Below are 20,084 nucleotides of genomic sequence, written 5' to 3' on the forward strand. Positions count from 1 at the left end.
AACTTAAATACAGATTCTATTGAGAAAAACACAGATTCTATTGAAAAACTGCTGCAGGAAGCTGCTTCAAATCGTAAGACAGCTGAAGAGGCGAAGGAAATAGCAGTGGCTGTAAAGGAAGAGATACCACCAATACACAGAAGATTGGACGATCACAAATCTTTGCTGTCTATGATTGAATTAAGAGATAAACAGGCAAATCTGAGGATCAGGGCAGTACCGGAACTTGAGAAAGGAAGCTTGAGTGATTTCCTTAGGCAGGAATTTACAAAATTTGGGGGGCTAGATACAGATAAGCCAGACTTCAAGATAGTAAGTGCCTTCAGACTTGGAAGAGGAGGGAGGAAGAACAGGGTGAGAGACTGTTTGATCTCCCTCCAATCGAAAGAGGAGAGAGATAAAATACTGAATTTGCACTTTCAGAAGACTCTTGAAATAGGGGACGCAAGTGTCGAGATTTTTAAAGACATCCCAAAATATCTTTTGGAATTGAGGTCTAACTACGGAGACCTGGTGGCCCTGCTGAGAGGAAACGGAATTATATTTAGGTGGGAATTCCCCCAAGGCCTATCCTTTACCTTCAAAGGGAAAAAGGTCAAAATAAGAACAGTGGAAGATAAAGAGAAATTTTTGAGAGACCACGAAGAGGATCTGCAAAAAGGGACAGAAAAAGAGCCAGGAGCATTAAGACTGAGAGCTCAAGATATCGTACTACCATCTTTGGGATTGGGCAAGTTAGAGAAAGTGATTCCACCGTCAGACGAAGAACAACTGTTGGGAGCAGTTGGAGGAAAGTAAAACAAATACATCATGTCTCTGCAACTATTAAGTTGGAATATTCATGGTTTTAACTCCCCGGAAAAAAGGAGGAAGGTATTTCATATTCTGAAAAAGGAACAATTGGACTTGATTTGTTTACAGGAAACACACGTGATACGGCTACACAGGAAAGTCTTGATAAATAAAAGATTGGGCCAAGAATTTATTTCATCGGACAAAGTCAAAAAGAGAGGAGTTCTAATTTATGCAAAAGAGAGCCTATCACCGAAATTTATTTTTAAGGATGAACAAGGAAGACTTTTGGCAATTGAAATTCAAACACAAGGAGAAAAAAATTTGATAGTAGGAGTTTACGCACCAAATGAGGGGAAATTGGAATTTTTTAAGAAGCTGCCTGAGACATTGCTGGACTATATGGACTATAACATTATCATGATGGGAGATATGAACGGGGTGGTATCCACAAACATGGACAAGTCACACAGACAGGTAGTCACAAATGATGGCAGACTACCAAAAACTTTTTTTGAAATGACTGACAATATGGAGTTGATTGATATTTGGAGAGTGAAGAACCCCTTGGGTAGAGAGGGAACCTTCTTCTCTGAGGCCAAAATGACATGGACAAGAATTGACCAAATTTGGATAACTAGAGGACTGGCACCTAAGACTCGAAAAGTGGAAATTTGCCCTAAAATTTGCTCCGACCATAACGCTGTGAAAATGGAGATGAAATTAACACCAACCGGTTCCTTCAGATGGAGGATGAATGACACCTTGTTTAGAGATCAAGAGGTTATAAAAAAGGCCCAAAAAACCTTGAGAGACTATTTTGAGATAAACATGAACATCACTACTGAAAAAAAGAGTAATATGGGACGCAAGTAAAGCAGTTATGAGGGGGTTTCTAATTCAACAGAATGCAATTAAGAAGAGAACCCAAAATGAAAAAAAGACAAAATTTTAGAAAAAATAAAAGAGGGCGAGAAGAAACTGAGAGCGAAACCCAAGTCACAAGAGATTCTGAGAGAAATAAAGTTATATCAAGTGCAATATATGAAAATGATGAATCAGGAAATAGAATGGAAAATTAAACAGATGAGACAAAGGACATTTGAGTCGGCTAATAAATGTGGAAAGTTGTTAGCTTGGCAAATGAAGAAAAGACAAAAGCTTAACACTATTACTAATTTGGAGATAGAAGGGAAAAGTATCCAGAATCCAGTGGAAATTAGGAAATGCTTCCACAGATATTTTAAACAGTTATACACACAAGGGCCACAGAAAGAGTTTGATATAGACCAATTCTTGAAAACAAATGGACTGCAGAAAATCTCTCAAGAAAACAAGTTAATGCTGAATTACAAGATCACAGCACAAGAGGTGGAAGGTGCCATACAGAATATGCAATTGGGCAAGTCTCCAGGGCCGGACGGAATAACTGCAAAATACTACAGAACTTTGAAGGACTGGGTAATTCAACCATTGAAGGAGGTTTGCAATGAAATTATGGAGGGGGGGAAAGCGCCTGAGTCGTGGAAGGAAGCTTACATTACACTTATACCGAAAAGTGAATCTGAAAAGACACAACTTAAGAACTACCGACCCATATCCCTGTTGAATGTGGATTACAAAATTTTTGCTGACATATTGGCCAAAAGGTTAAAAAAAGTATTAGTGGAAGAGATACATAAAGACCAAGCTGGCTTTCTCCCGGGTAGACACTTGTCTGACAATACAAGGAATATTATTAATATTTTGGAGAAGTTGCAAGTGAACATTAACACTAAAGCAGTTCTAATCTTTGTTGATGCGGAGAAAGCCTTCAACAACATTTCTTGGAGCTTCATGAAGAAAAATCTTCAGGGGATGGGGGTCGGTCAAGGGTTTGAAAACGGTATAGGTGCAATTTATTCAGAACAAAAAGCTAAGTTAATAGTTAACAATGTGGTGACAGAAGAATTTAAGATAGAGAAAGGGACACGACAAGGCTGCCCAATTTCCCCACTGCTTTTTATTTCAGTCCTGGAGGTTTTGCTAAACATGATCAGAAGGGACCGTTTGATTAAAGGTATACAGGTCGGAGCTAAACAATATAAATTGAAAGCTTTTGCAGATGACCTGGTATTGACGCTACAGGAGCCAGAATCTAGTGTTAAAAGAGCTTTAGAATTGATCCAAGAATTTGGTCAAGTGGCAGGATTTAAGCTGAACAAGTCAAAAACCAAAGTCCTTGAGAAAAACTTAACATCGATAGAGAAAGAAAGGTTTCAGAAGGAGACAGGGTTAACACTGGCAAAGAAAGTAAAATATTTGGGGGTTAACATGACTGCTAAAAATTTAAATTTAATTAAAGACAATTATGAGAAATGTTGGTCAGAAGTGAAAAAAGATCTAGAAATATGGTCAAATTTGAAGCTTTCCTTGTTAGGCCGAATTGCTGCTATAAAGATGGATGTATTGCCAAGAATGTTGTTTTTGTTCCAATCATTACAAATTTTGGACAAAATGGACTTTTTCAAGAAGTGGCAGAAAGATATTTCCAGATTTGTCTGGCAGGGCAAGAAGCCCAGAATAAAATTTAAAATATTAACTGATGCAAAGGAAAGAGGTGGATTTGCCCTGCCAGACCTTAAACTTTACTATGAATCAGCAGCATTTTGCTGGCTGAAAGAATGGCTGCTTCTTGAGAACACGGACATTTTGGATTTGGAAGGTTTTAATAATGTGTTTGGGTGGCATGCATATTTGTGGTATGACAAGGTTAAAGCTCATAAAGCATTTAAAAATCATATTGTCAGAAAAGCATTGTTTAATGTCTGGATAAGATATAAAGACTTACTTGAAAACAAAACCCCAAGATGGTTGTCACCAATGGAAGCAAAGGCTCAGAAAAAGCTCAATATGGAGGCCAAATGGCCAAAATATTGGGAAATTTTGGAACAGGAAGGAGATAAATTGAAATTGCAGAGTTTTGAGAAATTAAAAGATAAAGTGCGAGACTGGCTACATTATTATCAAATAAGGGAAGCTTATAATTTGGACAAAAAAATCGGCTTCCAGGTGGAGAAATCGAAATTGGAAACAAAATTGTTAGATCCAAAAACAAAGATGCTTTCAAGAATGTATAACTTGCTGTTGAAATGGAATACTCAGGATGAAACGGTTAAATCTGCTATGATTAAATGGGCACAGGATGTTGGACATAACATTATGTTTGCTGACTGGGAATGGTTGTGGACCACTGGTATGAAATTTACGGCTTGTAATGCCCTAAGAGAGAATATTATGAAAATGATATACAGGTGGTACATGACACCAGTCAAGCTAGCAAAAATCTACCATCTGCCCGACAATAAATGTTGGAAATGTAAAGAAAATGAAGGTACATTTTTTCATCTTTGGTGGACGTGCCCAAGGATAAAGGCTTTCTGGGAAATGATATATAATGAATTGAAAAAGGTATTTAAATATACCTTCTTGAAGAAACCAGAGGCCTTTCTTCTGGGCATAGTCGGCCAACAAGTGTTAAAGAAGGATAGAACTTTTTTTATGTATGCCACAACAGCAGCAAGAATACTCATCGCAAAGTACTGGAAGACACAAGATTTACCCACTCTGGAAGAATGGCAGATGAAAGTAATGGACTATATGGAGCTGGCGGAAATGACTGGCAGAATCCGTGACCAGGAGAAGAGTCGGTGGAAGAAGATTGGAAGAAGTTTAAAGACTACTTGCAGAAACATTGTAAAATTAATGAATGTTAAAATGATGCTGGACTGGACCTAAGTGGGCTTGGTAATAAGATTAGTAAGAATATGCAAAGATAGTTTGATAATGAGTGAAAGTATAAAGATGCAATTTGTTGAAATAGGACTTCTGGGTTAGCGCCATCGACTAATGGCGGATTCCCTCCGAGCTCCGGAGGGAATCGGCTCCGCAGGATTTGGGTCTTGCCGCTGCGGCGACGCGGGGACCCTCAGAAATCACAGGCGCTGAAGCCTGTGAACCTGGTGACTCGGCGGGCACCATTTTCACCCCCCCAACCCGCGAAGGAGCCTTTTTAAAGGCTTCGGAACGGGGGACGGGGTGAGCGGCGCGGTGCTGAGAGTCGACTGCTTCTCCTGCGGAGTGAAGCCGCATGCCATGGTCGGAGAGCGCTGACTTCTTCTTGTGAACAATTGGACTTTAAAAGCAACAACCCATGAGTAGTACGGAAATTGGATTTGCAAAGAAAAAATTTTTTTGAATTAGGCACGATCGGGGAAGGCGCAAACAGGAAGTCCGTCTCCCCGTCTTGTAAATAATTTAAAGCAAGGACTAGTTAACTAAGGTCGAGAGAACTTCTTCTTTATTGGGTAAAAGACATTAATTTCACGATTTGGCAGTATAAGTAACTTTACTGGAGGATAAGAGCTAATTTTAAGAGCTGAAGTGCCACCCCCCCGGACCCGGGAGTGATCCGCGAGAGAGCCTGTTGAGGAGATATAGAAGAGTTTGACAGCTGTCAAATTAGCTGTCAAGAAGGAAAAAGAGAACTTTGTTTCTGCTGTCTCTGCTAGATATATTTGTTACAATTTGGTTATATTTTGTTGAAAACAAGGAAGAACTGATACAAACTAACTTGATTTTTGGATTTGAACTGGAAGGAAGATTAACCAAAATCCCTCTAGAGGAGGTTTTGGGACATTACAAGAATGGCTGAAGGAGGAAAAATTCAAGCTAAATTGGACAGAGTTTTTCTTCTCTTGGGAATGTTACAAGGCCAAATTGATGTTTTGGCTACAAATGTTGCAACTCTGGACTTAACAGTAAACAAATTCATTGAATTTGATAAGGATTTGACTCAGGAAGTTCATGCAGCTGGACAAGAAGAGAAACTTGAGAGATTTGAGAGTGTGGAGAAAGAGATATATGTTGTTTCTGAGGAAAAGGAAGGAGGAGATGTAATGTTGCAGATGACAAAGGAGAGCCAGAGGCCTGACATGATGGTTACAAAGGAAAATAAGTACTGGATGATGAAAATCTGGTCTGAATTGGAGATTAAAGAATGGAGAGATCTCCTTATGTGGAGATCTGAAGACCTATGGATTACAAATTTGATTAAGGTGGAAGTTGGAGCTTTCGGGACATTTGGACTTAAAAGGAGTAAGAAACAAGATTCGGGCTCCACTTTTAAGTATGGAGGTCTGGCTGGAAGAAACATGGACCCTACTGGGACAGAGCTTCTCCGAGATCTGGTGTTTAATATTAAGGACTACCAAAAAAACCGGCAGAGAGGAATTGAGAGAGAATTAAGAGCCTCGGACGTGAGGTCTCCAGGCTGATAGTAGACTAAGACTGATGGACATTTGTTGGGGATCGAAACCGGGAAAGGGGTGGGGTGGAGGAAGGCTCAGAGCCAGGGTGGGGTGGGATGACAATGAGAGGGAGAAGAGGGAGCAGACTGGAATGAATAGGTGTTGAATCCTGGATAGGCAATAGCATTTAGTGAGCAGGAAGAGTCTGTGACAGAGAGCAGTTCAGAAGCAGAGGCTGGAGAGGAGAAGGGGCCAAGAGGCAGAGATGAGTCAGACTGGTGAAGGAGCCAGGGGGTCTCCCCCATTTCTGCAACCAGCTGCCCTCCTCCCTGGTCTCCCAAAACCAGGAGAGGTATGAAGAGGGAGGATAGTGTCAGACAAGGTGTCAGAGTCTCAGTTTGCTTGGGAAGGACCTGAGAGAGCAGGAGACTTAGAGAGCTGTGGGAAGGCGGGGCTCGTCAGTCCTCACAACTGTCTCATTGGGGCAAGATCATAGAATCATAGAGTTGGAAGAGACCACAAGGGCCATCGAGTCCAACCCCCTGCCAAGCAGGAAACACCATCAGAGCACTCCTGACATATGGTTGTCAAGCCTCTGCTGAAAGACCTCCAAAGAAGAAGACTCCACCACACTCCTTGGCAGCAAATTCCACTGTCAAACAGCTCTTACTGTCAGGAAGTTCTTCCTAATGTTTAGGTGGAATCTTCTTTCTTGTAGTTTGGATCCATTGCTCCGTGTCCGCTCCTCTGGAGCAGCAGAAAACAACCTTTCTCCCTCCTCTATATCACATCCTTTTATATATTTGAACATGGCTATCATATCACCCCTTAACCTCCTCTTCTCCAGGCTAAACATGCCCAGCTCCCTTAGCCGTTCCTCATAAGGCATCGTTTCCAGGCCTTTGACCATTTTGGTTGCCCTCCTCTGGACATGTTCCAGTTTGTCAGTGTCCTTCTTGAACTGTGGTGCCCAGAACTGGACACAGTACTCCAGGTGAGGTCTGACCAGAGCAGAATACAGTGGCACTATTACTTCCCTTGACCTAGATGCTATACTCCTATTGATGCAGCCCAGAATTGCATTGGCTTTTTTAGCTGCCGCGTCACACTGTTGGCTCATGTCAAGTTTGTGGTCAACCAAGACTCCTAGATCCTTTTCACATGTACTGCTCTCAAGCCAGGTGTCACCCATCTCGCATTAGCCAATGGCCATAGCAACAATAAAACATTACAGTATACGCAGAAAGGGAAATTTGATATAAGAGCACAATTTAAAGTCCTGAATCAGCAGTCGATTAGTGGCCCTTATTCTGATTGCCCCTGCTATGGACCTAGCAACCTTTGCTGTTATCTGCTCATATTGATCTGATAGAAGAAAGGGCATTGTGGCAGTGGTTGAGCGCCCTGGGATGGTTAGTACGAGTGGGGTGATGATCTCGTTCCTCAGGTCTTTGTAGAGAGCGCAAGACAGGAGGACGTGTGCCGCTGTTTCGGTGCTACCATCTCCACAGGGGCAAAGACGTTTCTCAGGCGGGATCTTTTGGAATCGACCCTCAAGTACCGCAGATGGCAAAACATCCAGTCTTGCAAGTGTAAAAGCACGTCTGTATTTTGGGATAATAAGTTTGTGCAGACATGGGGCCAGAGAATCAAAATGGAGAGGTGGAAAATGAACACACCAAGGGCAGAATTTCCTTATAGTGGCCAGGTTGTTCTGATGCTCGATATCTTTCAGACGTTGACCAATTAGACTGTTTGCTTTAGTAGGGCCCATAGTGAATAGGTGTTGTGGGGACAGGCCACAAGGGTGAAGTTTTTGATAGATGGTTTGAAGCCAGGCACTTTTACAGGAGTCTTGAAGTACTAAGGTTAGTAAACCGGGTGTGTGTGTGTGTGAGAGAGAGAGAGAGAGAGTTTAAGCGGAGCCAGAAGTTAAGAGTTCTTTGCCAAGTCCGTACTTCTACTGAAGGGAGACTTGTTTGCTGGACTACAGCTTCCATCGTCCCTTGCTGTTGGCCATGCTGGCTGGGACTGATGGGTGTCGGAGTCTAGCATCAACTGGAGGGCAATGGGTGCCCCCCATTACAGACCAAAGGGGTCACTGTTTCGGCCAAAGCAATCTCTATCAGCCACCCCTGCCTTCTCCTGATCTGTTTTCAGTCAAGATTCCTGCCTCATAGCGGGTTGAACTAGATGACCCTCGGGGTCCCTTCCAACTCCACAGTTCTAAGATTCTTCTCCTACCCTGGCACCTCTTCAGCTCTGCTGCCTATGAAAAGCAGATTGTCCCAAGGACCAGTTTTATGCAGTCAGCAGAATCAAGCAGTAAAGCTCTTCCCGGACTGTACTACCTTCCGACAAAGTGGGGGGGGCTGTTGAATTTTTGATTGGTCCCCTCCATTTAAAAACAACAACCCTCCTTGCATTTAACAAATGTGTTGTGAAAGAGTAAAGAATTTCAGCCAAACTCAAGGCTTGCTCTCTACCCAGCTTGCAACCTTCCCTGGTGACCTGAAGTGGTACAGTCCGGGCAAGTCTTCGCCACTGTTCCTCAGCACTTTGGGGTATACACAGTTAATGTTTTTCTTCTTAAAACTGTTGTTAACGGCTGTTGCCTCCCCTTCCTCCTCTCCTCCTCCTCTAGTGTTAAACAAGGGGCAGGTGGTGACCCAGTATTACCGCTGGCTGCAGAAGAACGGGGGCTTCGTGTGGGTCCAGTCGTGCGCCACCATCTCGGTCAATGTCAAGAACCCCACCGAGAAGAACATGGTCTGGGTGAACTACATCCTCAGGTGAGGCGTCCCGTCTTGATTTGTGCAAAGTTCAGAGCAAACGGGGGCATATTTTTTAATAGCTTGCCACCGCCGCAGAATTCCCAACACCAGGGGTTGCCATCAGTGCATCCCAGTCAAGGTTGAGGTTGAATCCTGACAAGACAGAAGTACTGTTTTTAGGGGACAGGAGGCGGGCGGGTGTGGAGGACTCCCTGTTCCTGAATGGGGTAACTGTGCCCCTGAAGGACCAGGTGCGCAGCCTGGGAGTCATTTTGGACTCACAGCTGTCCATGGAGGCGCAGGTCAGTTCTGTGTCCAGGGCAGCTGTTTACCAGCTCCATCTGGTATGCAGGCTGAGACCCTCCCTGCCTGCAGACTGTCTCGCCAGAGTGGTGCATGCTCTGGTTATCTCCCGCTTGGACTGCTGCAATGCGCTCTACATGGGGCTACCTGGACATTATTTTTATTTTTTAAATATTTTGCTGGAAGCTGCTCAGAGTGGCTGGGGCGACCCAGTCAGTGCCAGGAGCTCGTCCTACTCTCGAGTAGGACCCTGGCAGAGACACATGTCTGACTGGCATGTTCTCTCCCTCCCGGTCGATCGTTTGGGAGCTTCAAAAGCTTTCTTCAGCCTGAACATCACAGCAACCGATGTTCAGACACCGGCACACTTAGGGATCCGCAGAATCTTCGCAGCTTGCGTAACAGACCTCAGCAGCTCAGCATTTTGGCTAATCTACTTTATTTACATATAAACACACATGGAGCACTGCAACATGGCTCCCTCTCTCTCTAGCATCAGACAGCAAAGAGAAAAAACAAAGGACAATAGTCCCACTTCACGGAACACAGTAACACAAACAGCCTGTTTCCGTCACTTCCCACTTTGTGGAGTCAAAACATACACCGTCATGTGAAAGACAACAATCCCATGACTGCAATCATGGAGCAGGAATTCTAACAGTCAGATGGGCGGCATATATATAATAAAAATATTTATTACTATTTATTTATCTTGCTCAAGCCCCCACCATCTCCCTCCCAAAAAACAACAGTCCCAAAGCTGACAGTGAGCATGTGTGCAAGTGGTTATTCTGCAAGAACGCAGGCTATTCTTGAAGCAGCCCTCCTCTCACCGGTGTGGCAAAAGTTAGGTACTCAGAGGGACCCTTAGGATCTCAGGAAGCAGCCTTACGCAGAGTAATGCCATTGGTCCATCAAGCTCAGTACAGAAACTGAGCGCACAAGGGAGTTTTTCAAATGGGCATTGGATGTTCAGGGTGCCTGGCTGCCTTTTTAAATCTAGATTTTTCAAAGGTTCAGTCCCTGAGGTCTCAAGTGGCAAAAGTTCATCAAGAGCTTCTACCACACTCAGCCCTTTGGATCCCGAGTCCTTTACTGCTCCTCAAATCAAGACCACCCCCATCTCTGTTGCCCCAGGTGCAACATTTAAAATCTACTTAAGAACTACCAAATATTCTCTGCTGAAGTCTTTTTTCTCCCTCTTCCCAGCCTGCCACGCTTGCCCACCCTTCCAAACAGATAAAAGAGATCTGTGAATGGCTACTGCAGATGGTTATTAATGACTACTTTCCCCCTTTCCCTCCCGATAAAGCAAAGGGAAGCATTATTATGCTAATCCCGCAAGCAATTGCCGATGGTAATGTATGATTTGTAAGGGTGATTAGTATTTTAGTTAATTAGTGCTGTAATTAGAGGCTAATTAACTTTCTTGCAGCCTCCCTGCAAACTTGCTTGCTTCCCTCTCCGCTGACACCGCCCCGCCAAAACCAACACCACTTTGCAAAGCAGGACAGGGCGGGATTGTTCCTTGGACAGGACAGGGGAGGAAAAAATGCCCGGGCTGGAAGGCTCTGTGTTCGAGGAACAGCAAAGTGGTGTGTTGAGCTGGAACACACCATTTGTAAGTTACGGGGAGGACAGTTTGGCAGTTTCGGGGAGGGAAAGCAGCTGAACTTAGCGGGTGGCGCTGACCCCCAGATTTTGTCTCCTCAATTATATGGCGATGCAGCATCATTCAGAAAGACCCCTGGGAGCAGGGAATGGTGCCTGAGAGTAGCACAAGCATTGCAGCACCAAGGTTGGCCATGGAAAAAAGTGAGCACTGGTGTCAGACATAAACTCTCTCTCACTCCCTAGAGCCAAAAGCCCCAGATACGTTTGGACTGTCATATTCACTGGCCACGTCCCTCTTTATTTCACATGCCCCTGACATCCCAAATGGGTCCTGGGGCTCCGGGGAAGAACGATGCCTGGGTTCTGAATGCATCGGCTGCCCTGTGACGATAACTTGCTTTTGGGGGGAGGGACTCTTAACTTGAACTGGTTCCAGCTTTGCTCGCTTGACAATAAAACCCCCAACCCTGCTGTTTTTGGTATGTGTGCATGTAGGGTGTTTTTTTTTTAAACAAACACACACACCCCCAATCCACAAGGGAGAGTTTGTGATTTCAATCTGTCCTTGTTTGTTCTTGGACAATGAAGCGCCAATGGTCCCTCTGCTGTGGCGGCGGCTGTTCCGCTGATTCTAGCCTGCAGGTGGCTGGATGTGTCAGCTCTTATTCAAGTTGGCTTTCTTCAGTCCCCTTCTGGTTTGCAAGAGGATGGGAGGAGGGAGTTGCAGCGCTTATTTTAATCCCTGGCCTCTCAGCATTGCCACATGGCTGCTAAGCAGGGAGACTGGATCTCTCTCTCTGTCTTGGCTTCCTTGCTGCCACCAAGCGGCCGCGCTTACGAGATCCAGCTACGATCCTTCACCATGCAAATTCCCCAGCGCCATTTCAAAGGCCTCCTCTTGAGGGAGGGGTGGTGCAGAGCAGGGCCCCAGAGGTGGAAATGGTAGGGAATGTGTACGGGAGAGAGAATTACATAGGTACTTCCTTTGCATCCTGGCACAAATTCTGCTGCCTTCTGTATCCCGGCCACCACTGGAGGTGTCCCACTCTGAAGTTCTTTATACTGCTTTCTGGTGATCCCCCAAGCTGTTGTGGGCGGAATGGAAAAACAGACCCTCCTTCAAGGCATCTCCTGGGCCCGGCCTTTGGCTTAACCCCGGCGAAACATCCGAAACCCCAGCATCGCCTCTGAACCTCGCAAAGTGCCTTCCAGGGGAACGGGCCTCCCTTGGCAAGACAAAGATATATCTTGAAGCTTTGGAACGACCCTCACATGTGCATTTCTTTAATCTTCTCCTTCCCTTTTTTTCCTTGTTTCACTTTTAACCCTTTCCAGCAAGCCGGAGTGTAAGAACACCGTGCTGGACATATTCCAGCTGCCTGGGATCCCTGCAAGACAGACGGAGGCCGTTGAGGTGGGGCCAGAATTCAAAGGTGAATAAAATGAAGCCTTGGACAGGGAGGGGAGGTTAGTTTGCCAAGCAGACGAGCTCTGTGCATTGCTAGCAGAAGAGATTTTGGCAAACAGGTGTGGGCTGTCTCTTTCGGCAGAGCTCTTAGGTTCTTGCCTGCTGATAAACATAGCAAACCTACTATTTCCCCTTTAAAAATCAAAGGGCCCCCTTTGCTATTTACCAGTGTGCTTTTTTTAAAGAGAGTCCTGGTGCAGGCGCTGCCTTCGCTCTTCTCAGCCCCTTTGTGAACTGCTGCAGGCAGGTTGCTGGCAGGCAGGAGGCGTTTTGTTTCTCTGGCCCCAATTCAAGGTGCTGTTTTAAGCTTTCAGGGGCTTGGGACCCTGGGGGAACTGAAGGGTTGCCTCCTTCTGCGTGTTCCTGCCCTGCATGCTCCAGTCATCTTCTCACACCAGAGAGCCCTCAGCCCCATGAAGCACAGTGGACACTACCTTTAAAGCCCTAAACGGCCTCAGTCCTGAAGGAGCGTCTCCACCCCCATCGTTCAGCCCGGAGACTAAGGTCCAGCGCCGAGGGCCTTCTGGTTGTTCCCTCACTGTGAGATGTGAGGTTGCAGGGAACCAGGCAGAGGGCCTTCTCGGTGGTGGCACCCGCCCTGTGGAACGCCCTCCCACCAGATGTCAAAGAGAAAAACAACTACCAGACTTTTAGAAGACATCTGAAGGCAGCCTTGTTTAGGGAAGCTTTTTATGTTTAATAGATTATTATATTTTAATATTCTGGTGGAAGCCGCCCAGAGTGGCTGGGGAAACCCAGCCAGATGGGCAGGGTATAAATAATAAATATTATTATTATTATTATTATTATTATTATTATTATTATGCCACACTTCATCTGTCCCAAGGCGGTTCACAGCTTAAAAACAAAATGCATAATAAAAACAAGAACAAAATAAACCAATAACCACCCTCCCCCCCCAAACAAATTTAAAAGGAGCTGTCAGAGGCTCAGGAGCAGAAGAGCAGGGGAGAGAGCAAATAGAGAGCGGAGGAGAGGAATCAGAGGGGAGCGTAGGGGAATATGACAGTGACCCGAGAGATTCCATGAGCTTCTCCAGCGAATCAGAAGATTCCCAGAAGGGGGCGCCTATGGTAAGGGCAAGGGGGGTCCCAGGGGGGACGCTCCATAAACAAGGGACCAGAGGGGACTCCCAAGGGAGCAGCGGAGGATCAGGACCAGTTCCCCCACCAGAGCACAGTGGGGGGGAAGAGTCACATGAGTCAGGACCAGCTTCTCCTCCAGCGGGGAGAGAAGATGAGTCAGGGGTAACCACGCCCCCATCGGGAAGTGGGGAAACGGAGGGAAAGCCAGGTCCAGCTAGCCTCCCCGAAAGAGGGAGCAGTGACACAAGTGTAACGGTCAGAAGGAAAGTGGGAGGCTGCGCGCGCGCGCCAAGTTCAAATGTGGAGGAGCGCGGGACAGCAGAAAACCCGGATTGGGAGCCAGGTCCTAAAGCCCGAAGGAGGGAGGGGGAAGAGTCAGGGGACTCAGCGTCAGAGGAGTCTAGGAAGGGTGAGACTCCGACTAGCAGGAGGGCCCAGAGAAGGAAGGAACAGAGGAAGAGGTGGAGTAAGGCTAGAATCTTAAACTGGTGTCAGGGGGGAGGAGATTCAGATGGGACTTCGACGGTCTAAGGTATAGACGTAGCGTTGCGCGCTGCGCGTCTGGAAATGAAACTGAACTTCAATAAAGACTTTTTTACTTGAGGAAGAAGCAGCGTTGGTCTTGTGTGAGCTGGGACCTTGGGCAGCGCTGACAGGAGCTGAAAAAGATTCTCCACCCTGCTGCTTGGTGGCTCACCACGTCACCCAGTTGTGGGCACTGCACTGTTATAATTGGCTAGTGAAAATGTGGCTGTTCAGAAAGACTCTCTGCTGATTCACCTTTAACGTCCCAGTTTCAGGGGATGTTTTGTATATTGTTATGGGGGCTTGGCCTTAAGATTTTTGATGGGGGTTGCTGCATTTATTGTTATTATTATTAGCCACCTTTAAAAATACATAAAGGGATAAATGAAATTACATGGAGGATGTGCAACCTTATTGAGTAGGTTTCCCCCCTCTCCAAGGCGGAAATTCTGCCATGCCGGCTTTTGAGTTCCCGCTGTGCCCAAATCCACTTCAAGGCTTTCCGGCGTGGCTTTGCCCTGTGGTGGCGATTATTAGCTGTGCTGCTGGCAGGAAGCTGCTCTGAAGCGAGGTCTAAACTCTCCCCCAGGTCTTCTGCGGAGAGAAATTTTGCTGGGCAAAATAAATCTGTCCAACTCCCGGCCGTGGGAAGATGCTTAGCTCCCTGCTGCCTCGCTCAGTTGATTTCCCCCCCTCCTGTCTCCCCACCTGATTTCCCTTTCAGAGAGCAGCCTTGCCAAAGAGAGCAGCCATGGAAGGAAGCTTTACTCCCCCAGCAAACCCGGCTCCCTAGCCGAGGGCTACCCCCGGAGCGCGGCAGAGGCCGGTGCCCGATGCCGCCTGGCAGAGACCGATTCCAGCGGCCCGGAAACGAGCTACCGGGAGGAGGAGCTGTCAGACGGAGGCGGCGGGAGCGACACCGAGGGACCGCCCAGCAAGCACATCAAGCTGGAGTTCCAGCCAGAGAGCCCCTCGCGGGAGGCAAAGGAAGCCAGCTCCGAGGAGTCAGACAGCGGCAGCGAATCTGAGCTGGGCCTCCTCCCACAGCAGAGGGCGTCCCTGGCGAGGAAAGCCAACGGCTGCAAGGCCGGGGGGCGGAGGAGCGCAGGGCCCGGCCGCCCAGAGTTTGCCTCCGTCATCCAGACTCAGAAGAGCTCCGTTCTGAAAGCCACCCCAGCCCCTAACATTAAATCTGAGCAGCCCCCCGGTGCCAAGGGAGCCCCCTGGACCTGTCCTGCCGCCCACAAGGGCAGCCCTTACACTGTGAACAAAGCACTTAGCTTAGAGAAGCCCTCTCTGCGGCCCGCCTCTTCTCACCTGTACGTCTCCATCCCGGACTCTGTGCTCACCCCGCCCGAGATGGAGAGCGGCGCCCCCAAAGGGCCTTTCGGCACCTCTCCCCGGACCGTCCCGGCGGCCTCCTCTTCGGCGGACACTCTCTCGCCCCCGCTCTCGGGCTCCCCGTGCGAGGAGAGGGCCACGTCCACGCCCTTCACGCCGCTCCTCTACCCCGCCGACATGGAGGTGCTGCAGCGGTTCCACGCAGGCAACGTGGTTGTGCCGCTGGTGCACCAGCTGGGCGGCCCGCATGCCGGCACATCCGGCTCGCAGGGCCTTTACGCCACCAGCACCATCCGGTACGCCCCTGCCGACATGACGCTCGGCATGCAAAGCAACGTGCTGCCGCCTTCCCACCCCATCAACCTCATGGACATCGGTGGCGCCGAGGCCAAGACGCCCCGGGAACTTATGTACCACCACCTGCAGCGGTTGAACATGGTTGCGCCCTTCGGGAACTCGGCCAGCTTGGCCCAGATTTCAGGGGGAGCCTTTGCCGCGACGGACTCCTTGTTTTCCACGCTGCCCTTCTCGATGGCCGGCAGCGGGGTCCACGGTGCCTCGGCTTTGGAACGCAAGGAGGACTGAGTCTGTGGCCAAACTCTGTGCCGGGCAGAGCCATCGATAAAAGGTCCTGTGTGCCCCTTTTAGAGGAAAGCTCAGTGCCAACTTCCCTGCCGCCGGGGGAAGAAATCTTTGTTCTCTAACCAATCCCTGCGTGTCTCATCTTTTCATAGCACCCCTTTCTAAACCTCTGGCAAATTAGTAGCGTGACCATCTCCTCGGCAGTCTTGTGTTCCACTCTTGCTCCTTGCCTGGCCACCCAGTTAGAAACTGCTGTTCTGGTTGCGGAACGAATTCAGGAGTTAGCCCAGTGCAAATGCGGAGTTCGGGAGTTTAACCCAGGGCAAAGTCGGTGCAACTTTCCTGGGAAAGATGAAAGAGGTATTCTACATTCGTTCTCGTCTGTCTTCCTGCTGCTACAAGTTGACTTCCTTCCTCCACCATACTTGCTGGGGACTTTGGGGTGGGCTTTTTTTGTATGTATGGGGGTTATGTTTAGGCCCTGCAGGTTTTTCTGTTGAGAGGACCACCTGCCTGCTAGCCAAGGCGAGTGTAACTCGGAAGAAACCTGCAATGAAGAGCAGGGTGTCACCACCCCCGACTCAATCCCCCAATGTGATTACATCAGTGTCATCACTTTTGCTTCTGTTCTGTCCACACTGCACTATCCCTTACAGCAAGCAATTGCTCAAAAGTCCGGCTCCGAATTATAAACAAGAAATCCAGGTGTGGCAGGTATATCTGAGTGAATCAACCCTTTGGGCACTCCTCTTACCTCGTACAGCCTCACCTTCGTCACGCTTCCCCCTTCTGCAGATAATGGATTAATAGCTTACAGTGGTGCCTCGCAAGACGAAATTAATTCGTTCCGCAAGTTTTTTCTTCTTGCGAGTTTTTTGTCTTGCGAAGCACGGTTTCCCATAGGAATGCATTGAAAATCAATCAATGCGTTCCTATGGAAACCGCCTTCAGACCAGGTCCGGGGACAGTCTGTCCCCCGACCTCTTCTGAAGGCTGGGGGGGGGACAAGGGCTTTTCTTCCCACCGCCAGCCTTCAGAAGGCTGTTCTGAAGGCTGGTGTGGGAAGAAAGCCCTTCTCCCCACCTCCCGCCCCGCAAGCTCCGGGGACAGGAGGGCTTTGCTGCCGCTGTCCCGGCTGTCCCTGCCGCTGTCCCGCTGTCCCTGCCGCTGTCCTTTTGACTTCTCTGCTGCCCCGGGGCGATCTTAAAATGCTGGCGGGCGGCAGCGAAGCCTTCGCTGCTGACCCCCAGCATTTTAAAAGCCCCCGGGACAGCGGAGGTCTTCTGAAGGCAGGCGGTGGGCGAAACTCTTTGCTCCCCCCCGCCTGCCTTCAAAAGCCGTCCGGGATAGCGGAGAAACGCGCTGCGCTTCTCTGCTATCTCGGGAAGGCAGGCGGGGGGAGCAAAGACTTTTGCCCCCCGCCGGCCTTCAGAAGAGGTCCAGGACCTCTTCTGAAGGCCGGCGGTGGGCGAAAGTCTTTGCTCCTGACGGCCAGCATTTTAAAAGCGGTCCGGGATAGCGGGAAAGCGCAGCGCGCTTCCCTGCTATCCCGGACCGCTTTTAAAATGCTGGCGGTGGGCAGCAAAGCCTTTCGGCCCCCGCTGGCCTTCCTGGACCTCTTCTGAAGGCCGCAGGGGGGCGAAAGGCTTTGCTCCCCACCGCCAGCATTTAAAAGAGGTCCCCGGAGATTTCCCTATGGGCTTTCTTCTTGCGAAGCAAGCCCATAGGGAAATTCGTCTTGCGGAACGACTCAAAAACGGAAAGCACCACTGTATATGTTTTCTGTGTGCTCAGATCAAAGGGGAAAGAGATTACTAAAGCTGTCTTAACTGCCCTGCTGCCAAGGGTTCTGCCACCAGCTTAACAGTCTTAAGTGAAATGTGGGTGCCAACAGGTGACGGCTAATTTCCCAGTGGTTAAAACTTCTGAAAGTGAAGGAAGATGCAGTGTGGGTGAACCAGTAATTCAGCATGGACAGTCCTAAACAGTTGACAGGGTGCCGATTCTGCTCTTCTAATTACCCGGTGTTAAGACTTCTCATCCGCCCATTTGTCTACCAGTGGCTGTTGTAGCAAAATGGAAATTCTGTGTGCAGAGGCAGTCTACCAGAGTGACAGATTTGGGGTGGGGTAGATTGGGAGAACCATCACCACCAGGCCGTTCCTAGAAGGTTCTGCCTGGCCACTATTGGGAGGTGGGGGAAATGGTGGACAAGATGCACCTCTTTGATGGTCCAATCCTGCAAGGTTGCTTGTTCCTCTCATCACTGTGCAAACACAGCTGTTGCTTTGATCCTGTACTCAGTAGAAAAAAGCTTCCACCATTGAGACCCCTTGGGACATGAAAAGGACCTTTTCCATCAAGAGCCCAAAATGCAGGCCAGAAAAGGGATGGAAACAGGTAGGTCGTCATCGTATGTGATGACAGCACTTAAAAAGGTTTAAAAAATGTTACGCCATAACTTTTAGCACTTATTCAGAATAAAGACTACTTGTACAGTTCGGTGGGAAAGGGTGGGTGGGGGGAAAACCCACAGCGAGACAGTAGCACTTGGATGATGTGGTATTTTTCTGTGTAACTCATCGCTAAAGATCTGTGTATGTGTGCGCGTTTTTTTCTTTTATTAACCTACGGTTCTCGTTGGATAGATGAATGTAGTTTCCACTGTTCACTTGTTCTTGACATTTTGCTGCTTCTTTTGGCGATCTGGGGTTTCAGAGAAAATGAAAATAAATGGGACTCTGTTCCTGCCTAAAAAGATTTCAGAAGGCGCAACCATTTTTCCTGGCAGGCTTAAGAGCAGTAAGATCTTGTCGTAATAATGCCTGTGTGTATCCTCATTCTGAGTTAATTAACAAAAGGATCCCCCACACACACACACCAAAGAGAAATACAAACATATTTGCAAGTACTTGGAATAACAATGTGATGATTTTTTAGGGCGCACACACCAGCCTGAACACGCATGATTCCTCTGCAGTCTAGTCTCCCCTGAAATGTTTGTTATTTGGATCAAAAATTCCAAAGTGTGTTTTCTCAAATTTGCTAGTGACAGGATAGCTCAGTCGGTAGAGCACGAGACTCTTAATCTCAGGGTTGTGGGTTCGAGCCCCACCTTGGGCAAAAAGATTCCTGCATTGCAGGGGGCTGTTGGACTAGATGACTATTGTGATCCCTTCCAATTTTACAGTTCTGTGATTCTGTGATAGAAGCAGAAGTAGTTGCCAAGTGCCATCAAGGACAGGTGTGAAATTCAAAGCAGCCTTGGCAAATTGTGAGCAACTACCTAAAACGAAAAGGAAATTTGGCGCTGCTAAAGCACAAGGAAAGGTCTCAATACTGTTGAGAAAAGTGACTGCCTTCCTCATTGCCAGCTCAAACATTCAAATAGGACAAGAGCTACTGTGCACAGGGTCACGAAAGTGTATAAGGTGAAACATGACAGAGCTGGATAGGTAGACTTTTCCCTCCCACCAGAATACTAGGAGTTGGGGCCATCCGGTGAAGCTGAATGTTGGAAGATTCAAGAAAGGACTTCTTCACACAGCACATAAACTGTGAAAGCAGTTCCCCCCAGAGGTAGTGACAGCCACGTACTTGGATGGCTTTAAAAGAGACTTTTTAGCAATTCATGGAGGATAAGGCTGCCAGTGCCTGTTAGCCACAAGGGCTCTGTTGTTGGAGGCAGGGTGCTTCTGAGTTGCTGGGACACACAAATGGGAGAAGTGCTGCTGTGCTCGGGTCCTGCTTCATTTTCCACAGGCATCTGGTTGCCCCCAGGGAGAGCAGGCTGTAGACTAGATGGGCCTTTGGCTTGATACAACATGGTTTTTCTTATGTACCCAGAGGGGGGATGAAGTCCAATCACAGCCCTTCCCATCTACGTCAGCTGCATGCTGTGCATCCACGTCTGGAGGGAAGAGCTCTCATCTTCCCTATTATAAGTGCATGACAAAGCCCCTGCCTATAGGAGCAGCACAGCTCAAATGAGGCTCAACAGGGGAAGGCCTGCAAACACACAGCTCTATCTAGAGCTGCCACTTGGGTTTGTGGGTGCCCTATTGGCACTTCTGGTAGAAACATTGCTGGGAGCAGTGTTCCAAGCGAGGCTTGGCGGTAGTTCTAGCTTCTCTCAGTGCTCCAGAATGCTCAATGTAGTGCCTCTCCAGGACATGCTGGGAAATGCCAACTGGTGGCTTGTAGACGCAGCTGCTTGGCATTGTGGGGAGGGGGGGTGGCTAGGGCAGGCATTCGTGGTGGTGGTGGTGGGCCCTGGCAGCTTCAATGAGCT

At 48.0% G+C, this 20,084-nt stretch overlaps 1 protein-coding gene across 3 annotated transcripts in view; it reads left to right on the forward strand.

The window, feature by feature from the left end:
* Positions 1-16,332, forward strand: part of NPAS1 (neuronal PAS domain protein 1) — a 104,318-nt gene extending 87,986 nt beyond the window's left edge. For all 3 annotated transcript variants that reach the window (XM_053401877.1, XM_053401878.1, XM_053401876.1), the window contains 3 exons: positions 8,725-8,872; positions 12,107-12,204; positions 14,595-16,332. In XM_053401877.1, coding sequence (XP_053257852.1) covers positions 8,725-8,872; positions 12,107-12,204; positions 14,595-15,796 — 1,448 coding nt within the window. In that variant the 3' untranslated portion in view covers positions 15,797-16,332. The remainder of the gene's footprint in view (positions 1-8,724; positions 8,873-12,106; positions 12,205-14,594) is intronic.
* Positions 16,333-20,084: the final 3,752 nt, after the last annotated feature.

Source organism: Podarcis raffonei, chromosome 8 (genome assembly GCF_027172205.1).
Source record: "Podarcis raffonei isolate rPodRaf1 chromosome 8, rPodRaf1.pri, whole genome shotgun sequence".
NCBI lineage: Eukaryota > Metazoa > Chordata > Lepidosauria > Squamata > Lacertidae > Podarcis > Podarcis raffonei.